Below are 23,673 nucleotides of genomic sequence, written 5' to 3'. Positions count from 1 at the left end.
AAGAGACTGACTTTCATCCAGTACTGGGACGGGTTCCTCCGATGCCCAGGCCATGGATGTGGAACTGCATAAAACAAAGCAGAGGCAGAGTGCTACTACCCAATAAGAGTAGGGCATTTTTTTCAGAGCTGCCTGGGTGCACAAAAAAGCAGTCGCACAGCCGCAGTGGCAATCCTGAGGAAAAATAGTCCACAACTCCTTTCTTGCTCTTTAAAATGCATTGATTCTCCATAAACAGACAGCCAAATGTAAACGTGTTCCAGCCTTGTGGGCCTTGTTCCCTACTAGCTCCCCCCCACTGTTCAGGCATGCCATAGTGTATCATGTGTCCATTTTCTTGCTCTGCTGTGCCCAGGGACAGCTGTCCCTCCTGCCCACCCCCTTGTCTCAGCCCTGCTTTTATCTAGAGGAGATTCAATCACCACCTGAGGACCCAGGACTGGTACAAGGGGAGGGGCACCCCACCATAATATACATCATTATTTCAGGTACTTAAATAGCGATGTCAATTTACACAGCACTTTACATATACATCGTACATTCACATCAGTCCCTGCCCTCAAGGAGCTTACAATCTAAGGTCCCTAAATCACATACATACACAGTAGGGACAATTATATATATATTTTTTTTATACATGATCCAATTAACCTACCAGCATGTCTTTGGATGTGTGGGAGGAAACCGGAGTATCCGGAGGAAACCCACACAGGCACAGGGAGAACATGCAAACTCCAGGCAGGTAGCGTCGTGGTTAGGATTTGAAACAGCGACCCTCTTGCTGCGAGGTGAAAGTGGTAACCACTACACCACTGTGCGGCCCAACCACTACACCACTGTGCCGCCCAACCACTACACCACTGTACCGCCCAACCACTACACCACTGTGCCGCCCAACCACTACACCACTGTGCCGCCCAACCACTACACCACTGTGCCGCCCAACCACTACACCACTGTGCCGCCCAACCACTACACCACTGTGCCGCCCAACCACTACACCACTGTGCCGCCCAACCACTACACCACTGTGCCGCCCAACCACTACACCACTGTGCCGCCCACTACACCTGTATTCGGACATTTTTGTTTAACTCAGATTAGATACAACTTTAATTTGCTAGCAGATTTGGACACATACATTTTGTGTTTTCCTGATTTCTATTAGCAACAAGTGGTTAAAAAAAAATAGGAATAAAACCTCTTCATGTAATTTTTTTTCCAACGCTGCGTTTATGTGATTTGCTACCACCAGGAGAAGTCACCACACTATGCAGAAGCAATTCTTTTATGCAGCACGCCCCTAAGGATTTGTAGAAGGATCATAAGCCTTGGAGCTGAAGCTGGGCAAAGCTCCGGGTCCCAGCTGTCAATGACAACCAGAGGTTCCAGTGCTGGTGCTGGTGGGGGACTCTCAGGAGATCTGGTCTGGATGCAGTTCTTAAGCCCCATACACTCGAGTAGCAATTCGGCCGGGAAATTTCGTCCGACGTCCAATCTGCCGATTTTCGGCTTGTTAGTATGATGCTTCCGACAACCGACTCCGACTTTTCGGCCGAAAAAATCCTGGTGTGCAGGCTATATAATTTTTGTTGACCGTCAAAACACGTCTGGTTTTCGTCTCATTAGTACAGATTTGGATGGGGAAAAATCTTATGAACAAGACTGGGCATGCTCAGAGGAGAAAGAACACAAAGAAAGCAAACCAACACATGGCATCACTTCTGAAGTAGAATTCTGTCGTACGGGAAAATTCGTGTGCAGTCTAGGCACATTCCAACCAACAGACACCACTCTGGACAAAAGACGGACGACCGGTCGGCGGAAATTCGTTGCGTGTGTACAAGGCTTTAAAGGACACCTTGGATTCAGGAGGTTAAGCTTCCAGTAGAGGATATCCACACAGAGAATATCAGAGAATGAAGCTCACGTGAGGAGGAGATGTCAAGCAGAACGATGGAAGAAGATCTTTTTTTCTTTTCATGCAGATGGCCCCCTTCATTGCTCACTCTGGAAGTTTCATTTCGGTAACGGTCACCGGTTTCCCATCTGTAAGATAGTAAATGTGTCACCTTCATCCAAATATTCTCCAAAACTGAGCAGTAATACAATAGAAATTCATTTTGAAAAAAACACCCAGTCCAACCCTCCAATCCCTTCTGTAGGACCTGATGATGTTTAGCGGTTGCTCCTTCCTAGAGCCCCTGGTGGTGACTTCACTCTCTGACCTCAAGGCAGACTGTGGAGGAACCAATGGAAATGGCTGACAGCCACTTTGCCATCTACCTACAAGATCATCCAGAGCAGCCGTTCTCAACCTTTTCAATGTGGAGGAACCCTTGAAATAATTTTCAGGGTCTCAGGGAACTTCTAAAATTACCATATTTACAACTCATGATACATTAGTGAGATGGTCGGTGGGGAGAATGCTCCTTACACTTGTGGATACTGGGAAGAATTACCCCCTTACAGATAGCTAAAAAGATCAATGGTGTCAGAGGAACTTATCTGAGAGGCAGAAACTGCCCATTGCTCAAGGAACCCCTAGCATCCTTTGGAGGAACCCCCAGCAACCTTTGGAGGAACCCCTAGCAACCTTTGGAGGAACCCCTAGCAACCTTTAGAGGAACCCCTAGCAACCTTTGAAGGAACCCCTAGAAACCTTTGGAGGAACCCCCAGCAACCTTTGGAGGAACCCCTAGCAACCTTTAGAGGAACCCCTAGCAACCTTTGAAGGAACCCCTAGAAACCTTTGGAGGAACCCCTAGCAACCTTTGGAGAAACCCTAGGTTGAGAACCACTGATCTACAGCCCAGGATGAATATGCCAACCTGTGCCCCCTTCCCCCCTCCCCTTCCAGATGTATGAGCGTTGTGTCAGCAAAAATTCCTCTAGCAACCTTTGGAGGAACCCCTGGCAACCTTTGGAGGAACCCTAGGTTGAGAACCACTGATCTACAGCCCAGGATGAATATGCCAACCTGTGCCCCCTTCCCCCCTCCCCTTCCAGATGTATGAGCGTTGTGTCAGCAAAAATTCCCCTAGCAACCTTTGGAGGAACCCCTGGCAACCTTTGGAGGAACCCTAGGTTGAGAACCACTGATCTAGAGCCCAGGACGAATATGCCAACCTGTGCCCCCTTCCCCCCTCCCCTTCCAGATGTATGAGCGTTGTGTCAGCAAAAATTCCCCTAGCAACCTTTGGAGGAACCCCTGGCAACCTTTGGAGGAACCCTAGGTTGAGAACCACTGATCTAGAGCCCAGGACGAATATGCCAGCCTGTGCCCCCTTCCCCCCTCCCCTTCAAGATGTATGAGCGTTGTGTCAGCAAAAATTCCCCTAGCAACCTTTGGAGGAACCCCTAGCAACCTTTGGATGAACCCCTAGCAACCTTTGGAGGAACCCCTAGCAACCTTTGGAGGAACCCTAGGTTGAGAACCGCTGGTCTAGAGCCCAGGAGGAATATGCCAACCTGTGCCCCCTTCCCCCCCCTCCCCTTCAAGATGTATGAGCGTTGTGTCAGCAAAAATTCCCCTAGCAACCTTTGGAGGAACCCCTAGCAACCTTTGGAGGAACCCTAGGTTGAGAACCACTGATCTAGAGCCCAGGACGAATATGCCAACCTGTGCCCCCTTCCCCCCTCCCCTTCAAGATGTATGAGCATCGTATCAGCAAAAATCTCCCCACAAAAATTGAGCACTAATCTGCATGCTTACCCCCTAAGCATAAATTCCCCCTCCTCCCATTAAAAATCCACCCCCCTGCCAAATTTACCAATTTCAGCTCAAATCTTGGCCCCCCCCCATGCCAAAAAATCCCCCCAGCACAAATGACCCCCCCCCCCCATTAAAATTCACCCCTCCTAGCACAAATCCTCTACCCCTAAAATTTCCCCTATTAATATACATCATCCCCATACTTCAACCCCCCCCCCCTAGCACAAACTGTTATTATTATTATACAGGATTTATATAGCGCCAACAGTTTGAGCAGCACTTTACAATATGCAGGAAGACAATACAGTTACAATACAATTCAATACAGGAGGAATTAGAGGGCCCTGATCCTTAGAGCTTACAATCTAGATGGGAGGGTCAAGTGAAACAGAAGGCAGTAACTGTGGGGGGTGAGCTGATGGAAAAAAGGAGGTACATTTGTTAGGGGTTGGTAGGATAGGCTTCTCTGAAAAGGAGGGTTTTCAGAGATCGTCTAAAAGCTAATAGAGTAGGAGATAATTGGACAGATAAGGGTAAGGAGTTCCATAGGATTGGAGAGGCTCTGGAAAAGTCCTGGAGGTGAGTATGAGAGGAGGTGACGAGGGAGCTAGAGAGCAGGAGGTCCTGGGAGGAACGAAGAGAGCCATTAGGTTGGTATTTTGAGACTAGGCTAGTGATGTAGCTGGGGGCTAAATTGTGGATGGCTTTGTAAGATGTTGTTAGTATTTTACCCCCAAATACCCCCACCTAGCACAAATCTTCTTCCCCCATCCCCCTCCCACCACAAATCCCCCTAAATCACCACTCTTAGCACCCCCTCTCCCGAATTTTCCCTCCTAGAACAATACTTACCCCCTGTGGCCCCTGATATTCCCCCTTCCAATACAAATCCCCTCTGCCCCAATCTTTGTGGTGCCCCCCAACCTCACCCGATACCACAGTGCCCAGGGCAGCCGCCCCTTCCATCCACCCCTTTTCCCAGCCCTGATACTACCTCCGAGGACAACTTAAAGTGCTTCCAAAGCCAGAGAGCTTTTTTTATTTTTAACCTTAATGCATTCTACGTTTTAACCACTTCAGCCCCGGAGGATTTTCCTGCTCAAAGACCAGGGCCTATTTTTGCGATTCGGCACTGCGTGACTTTAACAGACAATTGCGCGGTCGTGCGATGCTGTAAGCAAATTAAATTGACGTCCTTTTTTTTCCCACAAACATAGCTTTCTTTTGGTGGTATTTGATCACCTTTGCGATTTTTATTTTTTGCGCTATAAACCAAAAAAGAGCGTAAATTTTGTAAAAATAACAATATTTTTCACATATTTTTATATGAAATTCCCCCCAAAAAATGTAAAAATCTAAATTTTTTAACATTTTAGGGCAATTTGTTTTCTGCTACATATTTTTGGTATAAAAAAAAAATCGCATTAAGCGTATTTTGATTGGTTTGCGCAAAAGTTATTGTGTTTACTAACTACGGGAAAGATTTCTGTCATTTTTATTGTTTTTTTTTTTAACTAGTAATGGCGGCGATCTGCGATTTTTTTTTTTTGCGGGACTGCGACATTGCGGCGGACAGATCGGACCCCTGACTGACATTTTTGACACTTTTGGGGTTACCAGTGACATTACTACAGTAATCAGTGCTATACATATGCACTGTTACTGTAAAAATGACACTGGCAGGGAAGGGGTTAACTTTATTAGTGATCAAGAGGTTAAGTGTGTCCCTAGGGGCGTGATTCTAACTTTAAAGGGGCGTGGCTTGTGATGTAATCACAGAGACATACGATCCTACATAGCAGGATCGTATGATCTCTGCAGTTACACCAGGGAGAATGACAGATGGCTTTCTTTACATCAGCCGCCTGCCTTTCTCCCTCTCCAGCGGGAGATCGTGGGTGACCGGCGGACATCGGAGCCGCCGTTCACTCGCGCGGGGAAGGCAGGGAACGAGCGGGGGCGGGAGCGCACCTCCGGCGGCGCGCGCTTGCCCCCTAGAGGCTCCTGGGCGAGCGACGTAGCCCTACGTCGGTTTGCCCAGGAGAGCCAGACTGCCGCAGTAAATAGTCGTGCGGCGGTCGGCAAGTGGTTAATATCACATTAAAAAACATATAAAATAGCAAAAAAAGAAAATGATATAATATATACAAATGCTACAAAAGTTTTATTGTAATTAAATGTTATTATAAATGACTTTTTCTTTTCAATCTGCAGTCGCTGTTATTTTCTGTAATATGCAATATGGCCACCTGGAGGCGCTCTGTAGACACAGAACACTCCCATAAATGTCATTTCCTGCTTGTGTGATTGGTTCACTGATTTTCCCAGAAGTCTGCAGTAAGATTTTAAGCATCCCCTGCAATGGGAATTTTTGGTGAGATACTCCCGAAGGGAAATCACATCCAAATAGGGGCTGCAGACCCATCCCACTTTCCTCATTAGAACCCTGCAAGTGCAGCAGCTGATTGATAATTATAAAGTCGCTCCTATTTACATTCACATGGACACAGAGAAACAAACAGCTATTTCTACAGGATAACAAAAAGGTAAGAATCTGCCATAAAAGTTTGTTACAGTCCCTGCAATGTTTTTAGATCACCCAGTGGGGGGGGGGGGGGAGGTGTCTTAACAGTAGTGGAGTTACTCTCTTACCCCCTTCCCTTTTTTTCTTTTATATTTTTTCACCTAGCAATCCTGCCAATGACAACACTCACCTACTGTCCTGTATCTATGGAGGACCAGCATGTTACCCTTTAGGATGGGACACACCTCCCAACTTTCTGAGATGGGAACGAGGGACACCTAGCAAAGGTATGTAGGCATAGGACACATCCCCCACCACGCCCCCCTAAAGGAAAATTATTTTTAAAAAAATGATCCATTAAACCCATAAGCGCTTTTTTTTTTTTTACCACTACTATTCCTTTATACCAGCTTTTGAAATTTACAAATGCAGACAGGGCTGTGATAAGGGGTGGGCAGGAGGGGGCAGCTGCCCTGGGCACAGTGGAGATTTGGGGTATTTTGCTAGAAGGGGTAATTTGGAGGGGGGGTTGTGTTAGGAAAGGGGCATTTGGAGGGGGAGGGGGGCTGGATTTGTGCTAGTAGGGATGATTGGTTGCTTTGCGCCAGTAGGGGAAATTTCGGGGGGGGGGGGGGGTTTGTGCTAGGAGTGGTGATTAGGGGGGATTTGTGCTAGGAGTGGTGATTTGGGGGGATTTGTGCTAGGAATGGTGATTTGGGGGGGATTTGTGCTAGGAGTGGTGATTTGTGCTAGGAGTGGTGATTTGTGCTAGGAGTGGTGATTTGGGGGGGATTTGTGCTAGGAGTGGTGATTTGGGGGGGATTTGTGCTAGGAGTGGTGATTTGGGGGGATTTGTGCTAGGAGTGGTGATTTGGGGGGATTTGTGCTAGGAGTGGTGATTTGGGGGGGATTTGTGCTAGGAGTGGTGATTTGGGGGGGATTTGTGCTAGGAGTGGTGATTTGAGGGGATTTGTGCTAGGAGTGGTGATTTGGGGGGAATTTGTGCTAGGAGTGGTGATTTGAGGGGATTTGTGCTAGGAGTGGTGATTTGGGCACTGGATGACCTTGTCCTGGCACTGATTGCAGTAGGGATGATTTGGGGATCTGTGCTAGAAGGGGAAACTTGAGGGGGGATTAGTGGTAGAAGAGGTGACTTGGGGGGATTTGTGAAGGGGTGGAGGATTTATGCTCAGTGGAAAATATGAATGGTTAAGGATTTGTGCTAGGGGGGATTTAGGAAGGGAGAGGATTTGAGTTGAAAGGGGGAATTTGTACTAGACGAGGGCGGATTTTTGTTTGGGGAGAATTTTGGCTTGCTAGGGGGATTTATGGTTAGAGGGTAAGTGCTTAGATTAGTGCTTTCATTTATTTTTGGAGGGGAGGGAGGAGATTTTTGCTGACACATAATGCTTGGTGTGGGGGGGGGGGGGTGCTGTTTGGCATCTTCACCCTGGGCACTAGATGACCTTGGGGGGGGGGGGGGGGGTTAGTGTTAGGAGAGGTGATTTGGGGGGAATTGTGCAGGGGGGGGATTCGCAGGGAAATATATAGGGTTGAGGAATTGTGCTGGGGGGGGGGTGAATTTAGGAAGCAAGAGTATTTGAGCTGAATGGGGGAATTTGTACTGGAAGAGGGCGGATTTTTGTTTGGGGAGAATTTTGGCTTGCTAGGGGGATTTATGGTTAGAGGGTAAGTGCTTAGATTAGTGCTTTCATTTATTTTTGGAGGGGAGGGAGGAGATTTTTGCTGACACATAATGCTTGGTGTGGGGGGGGGGGGGGGTGCTGTTTGGCATCTTCACCCTGGGCACTAGATGACCTTGGGGGGGGGGGGGTTAGTGTTAGGAGAGGTGATTTGGGGGGAATTGTGCAGGGGGGGGATTCGCAGGGAAATATATAGGGTTGAGGAATTGTGCTGGGGGGGGGGTGAATTTAGGAAAGGAGAGTATTTGAGCTGAAAGGGGGAATTTGTACTGGAAGAGGGCGGATTTTTGTTTGGGAAGAATTTTGGCTTGCTAGGGGGATTTATGGTTAGAGGGTAAGATTTACATTTTTACATTGTTTTTGGAGGGGAGGGAGGAGATTTTTGCTAACACATAATGCTTGGTGGGGGGGGAGGGGAGTGTAGTTTGGCATCTTCACCCTGAGCATTAGGTAACCTTATATAGGGTGAAAGGAGCGGAACCCCATCGCTGCAAATAATTTCATTAGCGCATGGATGGGGTTCCGCTCCTTTCACACCCATATGTGTGTATGTGTATATATACATATATGTGTGTGTGTATATATACCCCTATACAGAAGTTCAGATGTCATGCCTGCCTCCAAAGATGCCCAAAAAATGCCCAATAAAACGACTGCAACAAAAACGCCCAGGTGTGAAAGGAGCGGAGCCCCATCCCTGCTCTACTAAAAATTCTAAGAAAAATGATCTTTTTTTTCTGGTTCTGGACATGCTACAGAGCTGACACTTCACAGGTACACTTTTTAGACCTCCCCAGACACTAAATCCAAAGAAATCTCATTTTTCTTTTTTCAATAATTTTTTCATTAATTGGCTCTCTATCAAAAATGACAATTTTTAAGAACTTTTTTTTGTGTGATTAATAGTCCCTGGGGCATGACCCAGAACCCTGGGCACTTTTTAGAGGCATTTATTGGGTTTTAGGGCTTCAAAATTGTGTTTTTTGATTACCGAAGTTCAGGTCCCATTGATTTCAATGGGGTTCTGGAATCCAGACCCAAACTTTCGGGAAGTTCGGGTGTTCTAGCAGTTCGATCATCCCTATTAAAGTTCATGTGCGTGTAAAGGCAGGTGTCCCAATACTTTTGACAATTCAGTGTAAATACACTTTACCCGTGCTGCTTGTTGAAGAGAAAGTGATTTTAGTTTCCACCTTGCGTTGAGTTTTCAGATCCTGTTTTATTTTCAGCTATTTCTCATTTTCTATATAAAGAGGAGGTGGAAGTAAATTTTCACAATCGATGTACACAAAGGCGTTGCAAGAAGAAGAACCATAGAGTTCCTGAAACAGATGCACAGCATTTAACCTCTTCCCATCCGCACTATAGCCGAAAGACAGCTACAGCGCGGACCTTAATTGCCGGGAGGGTGTCCATGTTCATCCTCCCAAGCACGAGCTGCCTGTGCGCACCCTGCGGAGTGCGTGCAGCTCGCTCTGTGATCAGTGAGTCCATGAGACACGGCTGATCACAGATCGGAGTAAGGGGGCGATCCCAACCCCTTACCATGTGATCAGCTGTCAGCCAATGACCGCTAATCATGTGATATAAACAGCAACCGACGATCAGCTGTTTTTTTTCTCCTCACACTGTCAGTGGGACATCGGTCCCGAAGAGGAGAGGAGCATCTGTGCCCACCAGTGCCACATATCAATGCCCACCAGTGCTACCTATCAATGCCAATCAGTGCCCCATCATCAGTGCTTCCTATCAGTGTCAACTACCAGTGCCTATCATTGCCCATTAGTGTCACCCATCAGTCTCACCTATTAGTGCCCATCAGTGCCCATGAGTGCCAGCTATCAATGTCCACCAGTGCCACCTATCAATGCCAATCAGTGCCCCATCATCAGTGCTGCCTATCAGTGTCCCCTATCAGTTCCTATCATTGCCCATCAGTCTCCCCTATCATTGCCAACTATTAGTGCCCATCAGTGCCACCTACTAGTGCCCTTTAGTGCTGCCCATCAGTGCCACCTATCAATGCCCACCAGTGCTACCTATCAATGCCAATCAGTGCCCCATCATCAATGCTTCCTATCAGTGTCACCTACTAGTGCCTATCATTGCCCATCAGTGTCATCCATCAGTCCCACCTATTAGTGCCCATCAGTGCCCATGAATGCCACCTATCAATGCCCACCAGTGCCATCTATGAATGCCAATCAGTGCCCCATCATCGTTGCTTCCTATCAGTGTCACCTACCAGTGCCTATCATTGCCCATCAGTCTAACCTATCATTGCCATCTATTAGTGCCTTTCAGTGCCACCTACCAGTGCCCTTCAGTGCCGCCCATCAATGCCACCTATCAGTGGCCATCAGTACCACCTATCAATGCCAATCCGTGTGCCATCATCAATGCTTCCTATTAGTGTCCCCTACCAGTGCCTATCATTGCCCATCAGTGTCATCCATCAGTCCCACCTATTAGTGCCCATGCGTGCCATCTATCAATGCCCACCACTGCCACCTATAACTGCCAATCAGTGCCCCATCATCAGGTTTTTCATTGCCGATACCGATATTTTGGTCAATGCATATCGGTATCTGCTGATATTTTCGTACATTTAAAAAATGATTATTATTATTTTTTTTTTCTTTGACCGGTACTCTTGTGGAGAGATCTGGGGGTCTAAAAGACCTCAAATCCCTCCTCTGCACTTAAAAGCATTCAAAACGCCAAGTTTGGGTGTTTTGAATGCTGTTATTTTTTGAATCTGGCGCCGAGTACCTGGAAGTGATGTCATGACATCACTTCCGGGTTTTTGCATGGAGACCCGATCAGAGCCGAATGCGACTTTGATCGGGTCTTCTCTTCAGCGGTGGTGGAGGTAGGATGCCCCGGTCTCCCGGCTGGACGGGAGACCTGGGGGAGCCACAGAAGGCGGTGGGAGGGGGGCTATGGACGCCGGTACCGGGGTGATACCTCTAGCTGCAGGGATCACTCTGTTACAGCACTTTCCCGAAAGATCGGCAATATCGGTAACCTCCGGGGCCGATTCCGATATATTGGGGAAAGTGCAGATCGGCTTTGCCGATAATAGGTCGATCCCTAGTCTAAACAGACCTTTGATGTCTCACCATGGAGACAGACAAAGAAGATTGAGGACACAACCCTCTGCCTCCATCTCTGCACCCTCAGCTGCACACAATGAATGTACAGGAATAGCTCTGTACAGAGGCTTCCCATTTATTCACAAACTGAAGCATAGGAAACACAGTGTACTATGCTTTAGTTATGAAAGGACAGAGTAAGTGATTGGTACGGATCACTGACTCTATTCACTCAGACAAGGAAGGGTCCAGTAAATGACACATTTAGCGGCCCCTTCCCTGTTCTCCATCCTGACAGCGTCAACCACAGCAGCTGGCAGGAGAGAGGGGGAACCCCACAAAGCTGCAGGGGAAAAGGGGGGCCAGGAGAGAGCACAGGGGCCCGGGGGCAGCAGAAGGAAGCTGGATAGGAAGGGGCAGTGGAATACAGAGGAACCAATCCCTTCCATCTTCCTCCTACAGCTGCTGAATGCCTGCGGGAGGCAGAGGAGGAGAAGCAGGCATTCTGTAGGAGAAAAATGGTGGAGATCAGTTCTTCTATTTTCCACTGCCCCTTCCTATCCAGGTGTACGGGAGGGCCACACAGAGCCTGGAACATGGTGCCCGGTCGCAATTGCGACCCCTGCGACCCCTGTAGCTATGCCCCTGGCTCAGTGGGAAGGATTTCCCCATCCGCACTGAATGTATGGATGAAAGAATTTGGCACATTTTTTTTCGTTCAACTTTCTGGTCGAATGAACAAGACAGGTTGAGTGGTCATGCTACACTGTACCCAAATAAAATGAATGTTCTTTTTTCCTACAAATATAACCTTTTTGTTGGTATTTTATCACCTCTGAGGTTTTTATTTTTTGCGCTATACATAAAAAACCGACAATTTCGAAAAAAAATAAAAATTTGGAAATTTCTGTGATAAAACATATCCAATAAAAAAAATGTAAAAAACAAATTTCTCCATAAATTTAGGCCAATTTGTATTCTGCTACATCCCAATAAGCGTATATTGATTGGTTGGCGGAAACTTTATAGCGTCCACAAACTAGGGGATATATACTGCAATTGTTTTTTTCTTTTATACTAGCAATGGCAGCAATCAGTGACTTATACCGGGACTACGATATTGTGATGGACGAATCTGACACTAACTGACACATTGTGGGAACCAGTGACATGAATACAGTGATCAGTGCTGAAAATATGCACTGTCACTGTACTAATGACACTGGCTGGGAAGGAGTTAAACATCTAGGGCAGGGGTCTTCAAACTTTGGCCCTCCAGTTGTTTAGGAACTACAATTCCCATCATGCCTAGTCATGTCTGTAAATGTCAGCGTTTTACAATGCCTCATGGGATGTGTAGTTCCGCAACAGCTGGAGGGCCGTAGTTTGAGGATCCCTGGTCTAGGGTGATCAAAGGGTTAAATGTGTGCCTAGCCAGTGTTTATGTGTGTACTGTGTGCTGTTTTTACTAAGGGACGTGCTTGGCAGGGAGAGAAAATACATTCCTTCCCACGTCACAACGTCACAATGTCACAACGAAGCTCTACCTTGTTTATCCCATTCCTCGTGTTTTCCCGTCGATGGGCAGTCATCCATTCACCGGCTGATAAGCTTCTGCTGTATGAGCAAGGATGATCAAGTTTGGGGTGGAGGAACTTGACTGACCTGCACAGAGTCCTGACCTGATCCTGATAGAACACCTTTGGGATGAATTAACCACTTTACCACCGGAGGATTTTGCTGTCTTACGTCCAGGCCACTTTTTGCGATTCGGCGCTGTGCGAATTTAACTGACAATTGCGCGGTCGTGCAACGCAGTACCCAAACGAAATTTACGTCCTTTTTTTCCCACAAACAGAGCTTTCTTTTGGTGGTATTTGATCACCTGTGCGATTTTTATTTTTGCAATATTAATAAAAAAATGCAAAAATTTTGAAAAAATAACAATATTTTTCTACTTTGACAGTTAAAAAATATCCAATATATTCAATTTTTGTCATATATTTAGGCCAAAATGTATTTAGCTACATGTCTTTGACAAAAAAATTCTCAATGAGCGCTTTAAGACCGGAAGATTTGACCCCATTCCTGACCAGGCCATATTTTGCGATTCGGCACTGCGTTAATTTAACAGACAATTGCGCGGTCGTGCGACGATGTACCCAAAAAAATTGATGTTTTTTTTTCCCCACAAACAGAGCTTTCTTTTGGTGGTATTTGATCACCTGTGCGATTTTTACTTTTTGCGCTATAAACAAAAAAAGAGCGACAATTTTGAAAAAATAACAATATTTTTCACATTTTTTGAAATTCCCCAAAACAAAATGTAAAAATCAAAATTTTTTAACATTTTAGGCCAATTTGTCTTCTGCTACATATTTTTGGTAAAAAAAATCGCAATAAGCGTATTTTGATTGGTTTGCGCAAAAGTTATCGCTGCTATCAACTACGGGAAATTTATGTCATTTTTATTGTTTTTTTTAGCTAGTAATGGCGGCGATCTGCGATTTTTTTTTGTGGGACTGCGACATTGCGGTGGACAGATCGGACCCTTTACTGACATTTTTGACACTTTTGGGGGTACCAGTGACATTACTAGAGTAATCAGTGCTATACATATGCACTGTTACTGTAAAAATGACACTGGCAGGGAAGGGGTTAATTTTATTGGAGAGGGAGGGGTTAATGTATGCCTGGTGCTTACTAACGTGTGTGGGGGGAGGGGACTATGTGACACAGACACAGATCGCAGGTTCAGCTATGCTGAATCCTGCAATCTGTCCCTGAATGTCACTTAGGAGATCCGCCCGCTTTGTTTACACAAGCGGGCGGATTTCCACACTCGATCCCTGACGATCGGGGAAGAGCAGCGGTGATCACCGCCGCTCCTCCCCTGGCCCGACTCCCGCTGTGACTGAAAACAGCGGGAGCGAGCCTCCAGCGGTGCGCGCACGCCGCCCACAAGTGGAGGAGTCCAGTGACGTAGGTCTACGTCGCTGGACGATATCGAGCCACTTTGCCGCAGTACGGTCAATGTGACCGGTCGGCAAGTGGTTAAAGCGCCGCCACAAAGTTGGGAGCATGAAATTGTCCAAAATGTCTTGGTATGCTGACGCCTTAGGAGTTCCCTTCACTGGAACTAAGGGGCCAAGTCCAACCCCTGAAAAACAACCCCCAGCCCATGATCCCCCCTCCACCAAATGATTTGGACCAGCGCACAAAGCAAGGTCCATAAAGAAAAGACATGGATGTGAGAGTTTGGGGTGGAGGAACTTGACTGGCCTGCACCTCAACCCGACAGAACACCTTCGGGATGAATTAGAGCGGAGACTGCGAGCGAGGCCTTCTTGTCCAACATCAGTACCTGACCTCACAAATGTTCTTCTGGAAGAATGGTGAAACATTCCCATAGACACACTCCTAAACCTTGTGGACAGCCTTCCCAGAAGAGTTGAAGCTGTTATAGCTGCAAAGGGTGGGCCAACTCAGTATTGAACCCTACGGACTAAGACGGGGATGCCATTAAAGGTCATGTGCGTGTAAAGGCAGGCGTCCCAATACTTTTGACAATATAGTGTATTTGGGCGCAGCACTAAACAAATGAGAACATTAGAAAAATATGTACCATTAATAAGTGGAAAAAAAAAAAAAAAAAAAAAAAAAACCTCTTTGCAAGCAGGAAAAATACAGAGAAACTATAAATGTGAAAAAATAACAACTATGAGACCAAGTAATAGTCCATTAATCAATGTGTGTAATAAGTCCACCAATTACAGAGCATATGGTGCATAAATTCCTCCTTTACGTCTTTCGTGATTTGTGAATTACACTGTGAAAATCCACTGCGCCAAAAACCACCACCAGAACTCCACACTCACCGTCAGGGCTGAACTGGCCTACCAGGATACCGAGAAATTGCCCAGTAGGCCGGCAAGTCCCCCTGCCATGGGGCTGCTTGAAGGGGAGTGGCACCCGTAAAAAATGGCTGCTGCTGGCCCAAAAAGTCAACTGCGCATGCGCCGCCGCCACTAAGGAAAGCCCATACACGCATGTGCAATGACGTGATGGCGCAGAGCGGCACGTTTTTGTAATGTAAGGCGCCTCACAGATCGTTAAGTAAGACCCATTTGCTGTGCCTGCATCTTCTGTACCATGCCTGAAGCCTCTGCCTCTCCTGTACTGTGCCCGCAGCCTCTGACATCTCCTGTACCATGTCCACAACCTCAGACATCTCCTGTACCATGTCCGGAGCCTCTGACATCTCCTGTACCATGTCCACAACCTCTGACATCTCCTGTACCATGTCCACAGCCTCTGCATCTTCTGTACTGTGTCCGCACAGCCTATGACATCTCCTGTACCATGTTTGCAGCCCCTGCATCTCCTGTACCATGTCAGCAGCTACTGCATCTCCTGTACCATGCCCGCAGTCTTTGCATCTCCTGTACCATACCCGCAGCCGCTGTCATCTCTTGTGCCATTACCACATCCCCCTGCATCTCCTGTACCATGTCCGCACAGTCTATGACATCTCCTGTACCATCTCCGCAACCCCTGCATCTCCTGTACCACGTCTGCAGCCACTGCATCTCCTGTACCATGCCAGCAGCCTATGACATCTCCTGTACCATGCCAGCAGCCTATGACATCCGTACCATGTCCGCAGCCTCTGCATCTCCTGTACCATGCCTGCAGCCTCTGCATCTCCTGTACCATGCCTGCAGCACCTGCATCTTCTGTAGCATGACCGCAGCCTCTGATATGTCCTTCTGTACTAGGTCCACACAGCCTATGACATCTCCTTTACCATGCCCGCACTTTTACCACTTTTAACCGGAATTTTCTCTGATACAGTCAGGTCTATAAATATTGGGACATCAACACAATTCGAATCTTTTTGGCTCTATACACCACCACAATGGATTTGAAATGAAACAAACAAGATGTGCTTTAACTGCAGACTTTCAGCTTTAATTTGAGGGAATTTACATCCAAATCAGGTGAAAGGTGTAGGAATTACAACAGTTTGTATATGTGCCTCCCACTTTTTAAGGGACCAAAAGTAACGGGACAATTGGCTGCTTAGCTGTTCCATGGCCAGGTGTGTGTTATTCACTCATTATCCCATTTACAAAGAGCAGATAAAAGGTCCAGAGTTAATTTCAGGTGTGCTATTTGCATTTGGAATCTGTTGCTGTCAACTCTCAATATGAGATCCAAAGAGCTGTCACTATCAGTGAAGCAAGCCATCATTAGGCTGAAAAAAACAAAACAAACCAATCAGAGAGATAGCAAAAACATTAGGTGTGGCCAAATCAACTGTTTGGAACATCCTTAAAAAGAAAGAACGCATCGGTGAGCTCAGCAACACCAAAAGACCCGGAAGACCACGGAAAACAACTGTGGTGGATGACCGAAGAATTCTTTCCCTGGTGAAGAAAACACCCTTCACAACAGTTGGCCAGATCAAGATCACTCTCCAGGAGGTAGGTGTGTGTGTGTGCCAGATCAAGAACACTCTCCAGGAGGTAGGTGTATGTGTGTCAGATCAGGAACACTCTCCAGGAGGTAGGTGTATGTGTGTCAGATCAGGAACACTCTCCAGGAGGTAGGTGTATGTGTGTCAGATCAGGAACGCTCTCCAGGAGGTAGGTGTATGTGTGTCAGATCAGGAACACTCTCCAGGAGGTAGGTGTATGTGTGTCAAAGTCAACAATAAAGAGAAGACTTCACCAGAGTGAATACAGAGGGTTCACCACAAGATGTAAACCATTGGTGAGCCTCAAAAACAGGAAGGCCATATTAGAGTTTGCCAAACAACATCTAAAAAAGCCTTCACAGTTCTGGAACAACATCCTATGGACAGATGAGACCAAGATCAACTTGTACCAGAGTGATGGGAAGAGAAGAGTATGGAGAAGGAAAGGAACTGCTCATGATCCAAAGCATACCACCTCATCAGTGAAGCATGGTGGTGGTAGTGTCATGGTGTGGGCATGTATGGCTGCCAATGGAACTGGTTCTCTTGTATTTATTGATGATGTGACTGCTGACAAAAGCAGCAGGATGAATTCTGAAGTGTTTCGAGCAATAAAATCTGCTCATATTCAGCCAAATGCTTTAGAACTCATTGGACGGCGCTTCACAGTGCAGATGGACAATGACCCGAAGCATACTGCGAAAGCAACCAAAGAGTTTTTTAAGGGAAAGAAGTGGAATGTTATGCAATGGCCAAGTCAGTCACCTGACCTGAATACGATTGAGCAGGCATTTCACTTGCTGAAGACAAAACTGAAGGGAAAATGCCCCAAGAACAAGCAGGAACTGAAGACAGTTGCAGTAGAGGCCTGGCAGAGCATCACCAGGGATGAAACCCAGCGTCTGGTGATGTCTATGCGTTCCAGACTTCAGGCTGTAATTGACTGCAAAGGATTTGCAACCAAGCATTAAAAAGTGAAAGTTTGATTTATGATTGTTAATCTGTCCCATTACTTTTGGTCCCTTAAAAAGTGTGAGGCACATATACAAACTGTTGATTATGCTACACCGTTCACCTGATTTGGATGTAAATACCCTCAAATTAAAGCTGAAAATCTGCAGTTAAAGCACATCTTGTTTGTTTCATTTCAAATCCATTGTGGTGGTGTATAGAGCCAAAAACATTAGAATTGTGTTGATGTCCCAATATTTATGGACCTGACTGTATATATAAAACCCTATGTGCTTTCATATCTGTCTTATCTATATATAATACATTCTTCAAATGTGCTTTAAAATGCATGGGTTTCCCTTTTATGAACAAGAAAATAATGGCGTTATGCTGTTGGGCCGGTATAATAATGCTATGAGGCTGGGATGAAATGATTTCCAGGGCTGAATTTTATTCCCAGTCCGGCCCTGTTCACCATAACATGTGGCTGTGAAAGGTTTTAAGCTGTGTAATCACCCAGATGACAACAGCGGTCCCTTTAAATGGATCCACCCACCAAATCTTAAAGATCCAGATCGAATGAATGTAGAGTGTGGCTGTATGGGATAAACACTCACCAAATGGAGCCAGATATACTCACAAAAGTGAGTACACCCCTCACATTTTTGTAAATATTTTATTCTATCTTTTCATGTGACAACACTGAAGAAATGACACTTTGCTACAATGTAAAGTAGTGAGTGTACATCCGTTTGTCACATGAAAAGATAGAATAAAATATTTACAAAAATGTGAGTGGTGTACTTACTTTTGTGAGATACTGTATGTATTTAAAACAGTAAAAAACATAGGTTAAAAAAAAAAAAAAAGTCGCCAGCACTTACAAACACAGAATCCAGGTGGCGGCGAGATGTCAGCATTCTAAACTCCGTCAAACGCATTTCCCGCTCTAGCGGATCTTCAGAGGCATGAGTAACTGAGTGGACATATTGCATCTGGAAATTATAAAATGATTGACCTTTGGTGTAAAATTTGAAATAAAATCATGAACCGATTTGCACCACAGCTTAGAAGATTTTATCAGATAGGCCATAATTTCTGAGGGAGAGAGCAAGAACATTGCATCTGGAAGTAAAAAAATGATTATAATTTTGTTTTGGTGACTGAGGATGGGAAAGATTTAGGCTACGTTCACATCTTGGCGTTGCTATTACAGGCGTTTTTATGGGCGTTTTTTCAGGTGTTTTTATGGGCGTTTTTGCAGGCGTTTTACAGGCATTTTTAAATTGAATAGAGACCAATGGAAAACTCCTGTAATCTGCCCAAAAAGAAGCTCATGTACTTTTTTGAGCGTTGGGCATTTTGCTCACGGCGTCAAAACGCTCAGATGTGAACAGGGGCCATTGAAATGAATAGGATTTTTCTTGTTGGGCGTTTTGAGAGCTGATCCTAGAGCAGAAAAACGCCCCCAAAACGCCCCAAAATGCCTACATGTGAACGGAGCCTTAGGGCTTTGCACCACAGATATCAAGCCTGTATGGGCAGGCCACAATTTCTGACTGACTAAAGGCCCGTACACACGCACCGATTGTTGGCCGTAAATTTTCGGCCAACGTCCGATCGGCCGATTATCGGCTTGTTAGTATGATGCTTCCGACAACCGACTGCGACTTTTCGGCCTAACAAAATCTGGTGTGCAGGCTATAAAATTTTTGTTGGCCAACAACAGAACGGCCGATTGTTCGTCAGTCAGTACAGATTTCGGCCGACAAAAATGTGATGATCAAGACTGGGCATGCTCAGTGAAGAAAAAACACACGAAAAGTAGACCAGAACAAGACATCACTTCTGCAGTTGGTTGTTGTTGGCCGACAAAATTTGTGTGCAGTCTAGAGCACATTTCAACCAACACAACAACACTGGACAAGAGACGGCCGATCGGTCGGCCAATAATCGGTGCGTGTGTACGGGGCTTAAGCATGCATATTTCGTCTCGAACACAAAAGTAAGTTCTTTTTGTGTAATATTGAAAATATAAATGTTGGATGAAATTGCACCACAGTTTTCAACCATTTCTTTGAATAGGCCACAACTTCTAAGGGAGAGAGCAAGTAGATTGCATTTGCAAGCAAAAACCCTTTTCATAGACTGAATTGAGGAAAATTTGACAGATTTGATGCTCAGCTTGTAATCCTCTTCAGCTGGAACACTTTTTCTGAGAGCGAGAGCGCAATCAAAATTAATCAAGTAGAGGTTAACAGATTAGCACCACAAAAATACTGTTTAGACAGGCTGCTAAATGTTAGCCATACAACAACCAGATTGCAACTTCCAAATGCAATGGTTATTCCTTCCCAAATAGGAGAGAGAAAAAATATTAAGAAATGCAGCACAGATTTTATACCCCTGAAGAGGCCAATAGTGTTGATATAGAGAGAGAGCAGGAAGATTGCATCCACTGGAAAGGAGGATTTATTCTATTATTATTTGAAATTTAAACCCGAAAAATTTTATTGATTTCAATGACACCTTTTTCAGCCTTTTTGGATAGACCACCAATTTCTGAGGCAGAGAGCAGGTAGATTTCAGCAATAAATATAAAATTTGATAAATCGTTACGTATATGTTTACTGTACAGATTTGCTGTAGCAAATCTCATCCTTATTAATGGAAGAATGGTTTTAAGCAGGGGCGTAACTACAGGGGTTGCAGGGGTTGCAATTGCAACCGGGCCCCATGCTCAAGGGGGCCCATGTGGCTCCCCTGTACACCTGAATAGGAGGGGTGGTGGGGGCAGCATGTAGAGAAATCACTGTCCTCCTTTTTCCTTCTGTAGCTGCAGGAGGAAAATGGAGGAGATTGGTTCCTCTGTACGCTGCCCCCAGCCACTTCTCCTATCCAGTATACTTGTGTTCTGCTGTCTCTGGGCCCCTGTGTGCTCCCCTGGTCCCCCCCCCCACTTCTGTGCTGCCCCCCCCTTCAGAATTCTCCCTTCCCTCACCGTAATAAAGGGCCCCGCAACTAGAGTAAAGGGCCCCAGGGGTCCAGGGGGCCCTTCATGGTTTCTTGCACCGGGGCCCTGAAGGTTCTAGTTACGCCTCTGGTTTTAAGGCAGAGATTAGCCCAATTTTAGCCAGAAATATAACCTGAATTAGTGTTGTTTCATATATGGGTTTTTAAAAATTGCACATATTTTCAGAAGAGAATCTCATCCTTTTCCATAGGAGGCACATTTGGAAGCACAAAGTCAGCTTCTATCAGCCAGAAATACACTTTATCAGGTACACCTGTTCAATCTCTTGGCAACACAAAGTGCTAATCAGCCAATCACATGACACTTAGTGCCGGTTCACACTGAAGCGGCACGACTTTGGGGGGCGACCTGTGAAGTCGCGTGCACAGCTGTGCACCGCGACTTCATCGCGACTTGCACGGACTTCATATAATGAATGTCTATGCAAGTCACTCCGAGGTCGCCCCAAAGTAGTACAGGACCCTTTTTCTAAGTCGGAGCGACTTGTGTCGCTCCTATTAGAACGGGTCCTGTAGCAGTCAATGGACCGCAACGGACCGCGACTTGTCAGGCTGACAAGTCGCCTGACAAGTCGCGGCAGTGTGAATGGGCTCTTTGAGTCGGTTCAGACTAATCCGACTTAAAGTCGCCCCGACTTCGGGCAACTAATGAAGTCGCCCGTGCAGTGCGACTTCAGTGCGGCTTGCAACGACTTCTCATAATAGAAGTCAATGCAGGTCGCTCCGACTTTGCCAAAAAATAGTGCAGGAACCTTTTTCTAAGTCGGAGCGACTTGAGTCGCTCTGATTAGAATGGTTCCATTGCACAGCATTGGAAGCTACTTGTCAGGCAACCAAGTCACCTGACAAGTCGGAACAGTGTGAACCGGCACTTAGGCATCCAGACATTGTGAAGACCACTTACTGAAGTTCAAACTGAATGAGGAAGGAATGGGATTTGAGAGACTTTGAACATGACATGATTGTTGGTGCCAGATGGGCTGGTCTGAGTATTTCTGGGATTTTTACACAAAACCATTTCTTGGGTTTACAGAGAATGGTGGGGAAAAGAGAAAATATCCAATGAGTGGCAGTTGTGTGGAGGAAAACACCTTGTTGAGGTCAGAGGTCAGAGGAGAATGGGCAGATTGGTTCCAGATAATAGAAAGGCAACAGTAACTCAAAAAACGACTCATTGCAACCAAGGTATGCAAAATACTATCTCTGAACACACAACACATTGAACCTTTAGGCAAATGGGTTACAGCAGCAGAAGACCACACTGGGTGCCACTCCTGTCAGCTAAGAACAGGAAACGGAGGCTACAATTCACACAGGATCACCAACATTGGACAATAGAAGATTGGAAAAACGTTGCCTGGTCTGATGAGTCTCCATTTCAGCTGCGACATTCAGATGGTCGGGTCAGAATTTGGTGTAAAAAACATGAAAACATGGATCCATCCTGCCTTGTATCACCGGTTCAGGCTGGTGGTGGTGTAATGATGTGGGGGAGGAAGGGGGGGGGGCAACAGTTCAGGCTGGTGGTGTAATGATGTTAGGGGATATTTTCTTGGCACACTTTGGACCCCTTAGTACCAACTGAGCATGGTTTAAACACCACGGCCTACCCAAGTATTGTTGCTGACCATGTCCACCCCTTTATGACTACAGTGTCCCCATCTTCTGATGGCTCCTTCCAGCAGGATAATGCACCATGTCACAAAGCTCCAATCATCTCACCACTGGTTTCTTCACCATGACAATGAAGTCACTGTCCTCCAATGGCCTCCACACTCACCACATCTCATCCAATAGAGCACCTGTGGTGGAATGGGAGATTGGCATCATGGATGTGCAGCCGACAAATCTGCAGCAACTGTGTGATGCTATCATATCACTATGGAGGAAAATCTCTGAGGAATGTTTCCAAAACCTTGTTGAATCTATGCCATGAAGGCAACAACGGGTCCAACCTGGTACTACCAAGGGGTACCTAATAAAGTGGCTGGCGAGTATACAGGTCCCTCTCAAAAAATGAGCATATTGTGATAAAGTTCATTATTTTCTGTAATGTACTGATAAACATTAGACTTTCATATATTTTAGATTCATTACACACAACTGAAGTAGTGCAAGCCTTTTATTGTTTTAATATTGATGATTTTGGCATACAGCTCATGAAAAACCAAAATTCCTATCTCAAAAAATTAGCATATTTCATCCGACCAATTAAAAAAAAGTGTTTTTAATACAAAAAAAGTCAACCTTCAAATAATTATGTTCAGTTCTGCACTCAATACTTGGTGGGGAATCCTTTTGCAGAAATGACTGCTTCAATGCGGCGTGGCATGGAGGCGATCAGCCTGTGGCACTGCTGAGGTGCTATGGAGGCCCAGGATGCTTCGATAGCGGCCTTGAGCTCATCCAGAGTGTTGGGTCTTGCGTCTCTCAATTTTCTCTTCACAACATCCCACAGATTCTCTATGGGGTTCAGGTCAGGAGAGTTGGCAGGCCAATTGAGCACAGTAATACCATGGTCAGTAAACCATTTACCAGTGGTTTTGGCACTGTGAGCAGGTGCCAGGTCGTGCTGAAAAATGAAATCTTCATCTCCATAAAGCTTTTCAGCAGATGGAAGCAAGAAGTGCTCCAAAATCTCCTGATAGCTAGCTGCATTGACCCTACCCTTGATAAAACACAGTGGACCAACACCAGCAGCTGACATGGCACCCCAGACCATCACTGACTGTGGGTACTTGACACTGGACTTCAGGCATTTTGGCATTTCCCTCTCCCCAGTCTTCCTCCAGACTCTGGCACCTTGATTTCCGAATGGCATGCAAAATTTGCTTTCATCCGAAAAAAGTACTTTGGACCACTGAGCAACAGTCCAGTGCTGCTTCTCTGTAGCCCAGGTCAGGCGCTTCTGCCACTGTTTCTGGTTCAAAAGTGGCTTGACCTGGGGAATGCGGCACCTGTAGTCCATTTCCTGCACACGCCTGTACACGGTGGCTCTAGATGTTTCTACTCCAGACTCAGTCCACTGCTTCCGCAGGTCCCCCAAGGTCTGGAATCGGTCCTTCTCCACAATCTTCCTCAGGGTCCGGTCACCTCTTCTCGTTGTGCAGCGTTTTCTGCCACACTTTTTCCTTCCCACAGACTTCCCACTGAGGTGCCTTGATACAGCACTC

The 23,673-nt window shown here is 46.1% G+C and overlaps 1 protein-coding gene across 1 annotated transcript in view; it reads right to left on the bottom strand.

Annotated features, from left to right (window-relative positions):
• Positions 1-1,989: 1,989 nt before the first annotated feature.
• LOC309547909 (CD276 antigen homolog) overlaps positions 1,990-23,673 on the bottom strand; it is a gene marked incomplete at its 5' end in the record, with an annotated part of 89,359 nt that continues 67,675 nt past the window's right edge. The window contains one exon of the mRNA XM_082247909.1: positions 1,990-2,049. Coding sequence (XP_082104035.1) covers positions 2,006-2,049 — 44 coding nt within the window. The 3' untranslated portion in view covers positions 1,990-2,005. The remainder of the gene's footprint in view (positions 2,050-23,673) is intronic.

Source organism: Pelophylax lessonae (assembly GCF_965119305.1).
Source record: "Pelophylax lessonae genome assembly, chromosome: 2".
NCBI lineage: Eukaryota > Metazoa > Chordata > Amphibia > Anura > Ranidae > Pelophylax > Pelophylax lessonae.
The sequence above is the reverse complement of the archived record's forward strand: the minus strand, read 5'-3'. Positions and strand labels throughout refer to the sequence as shown.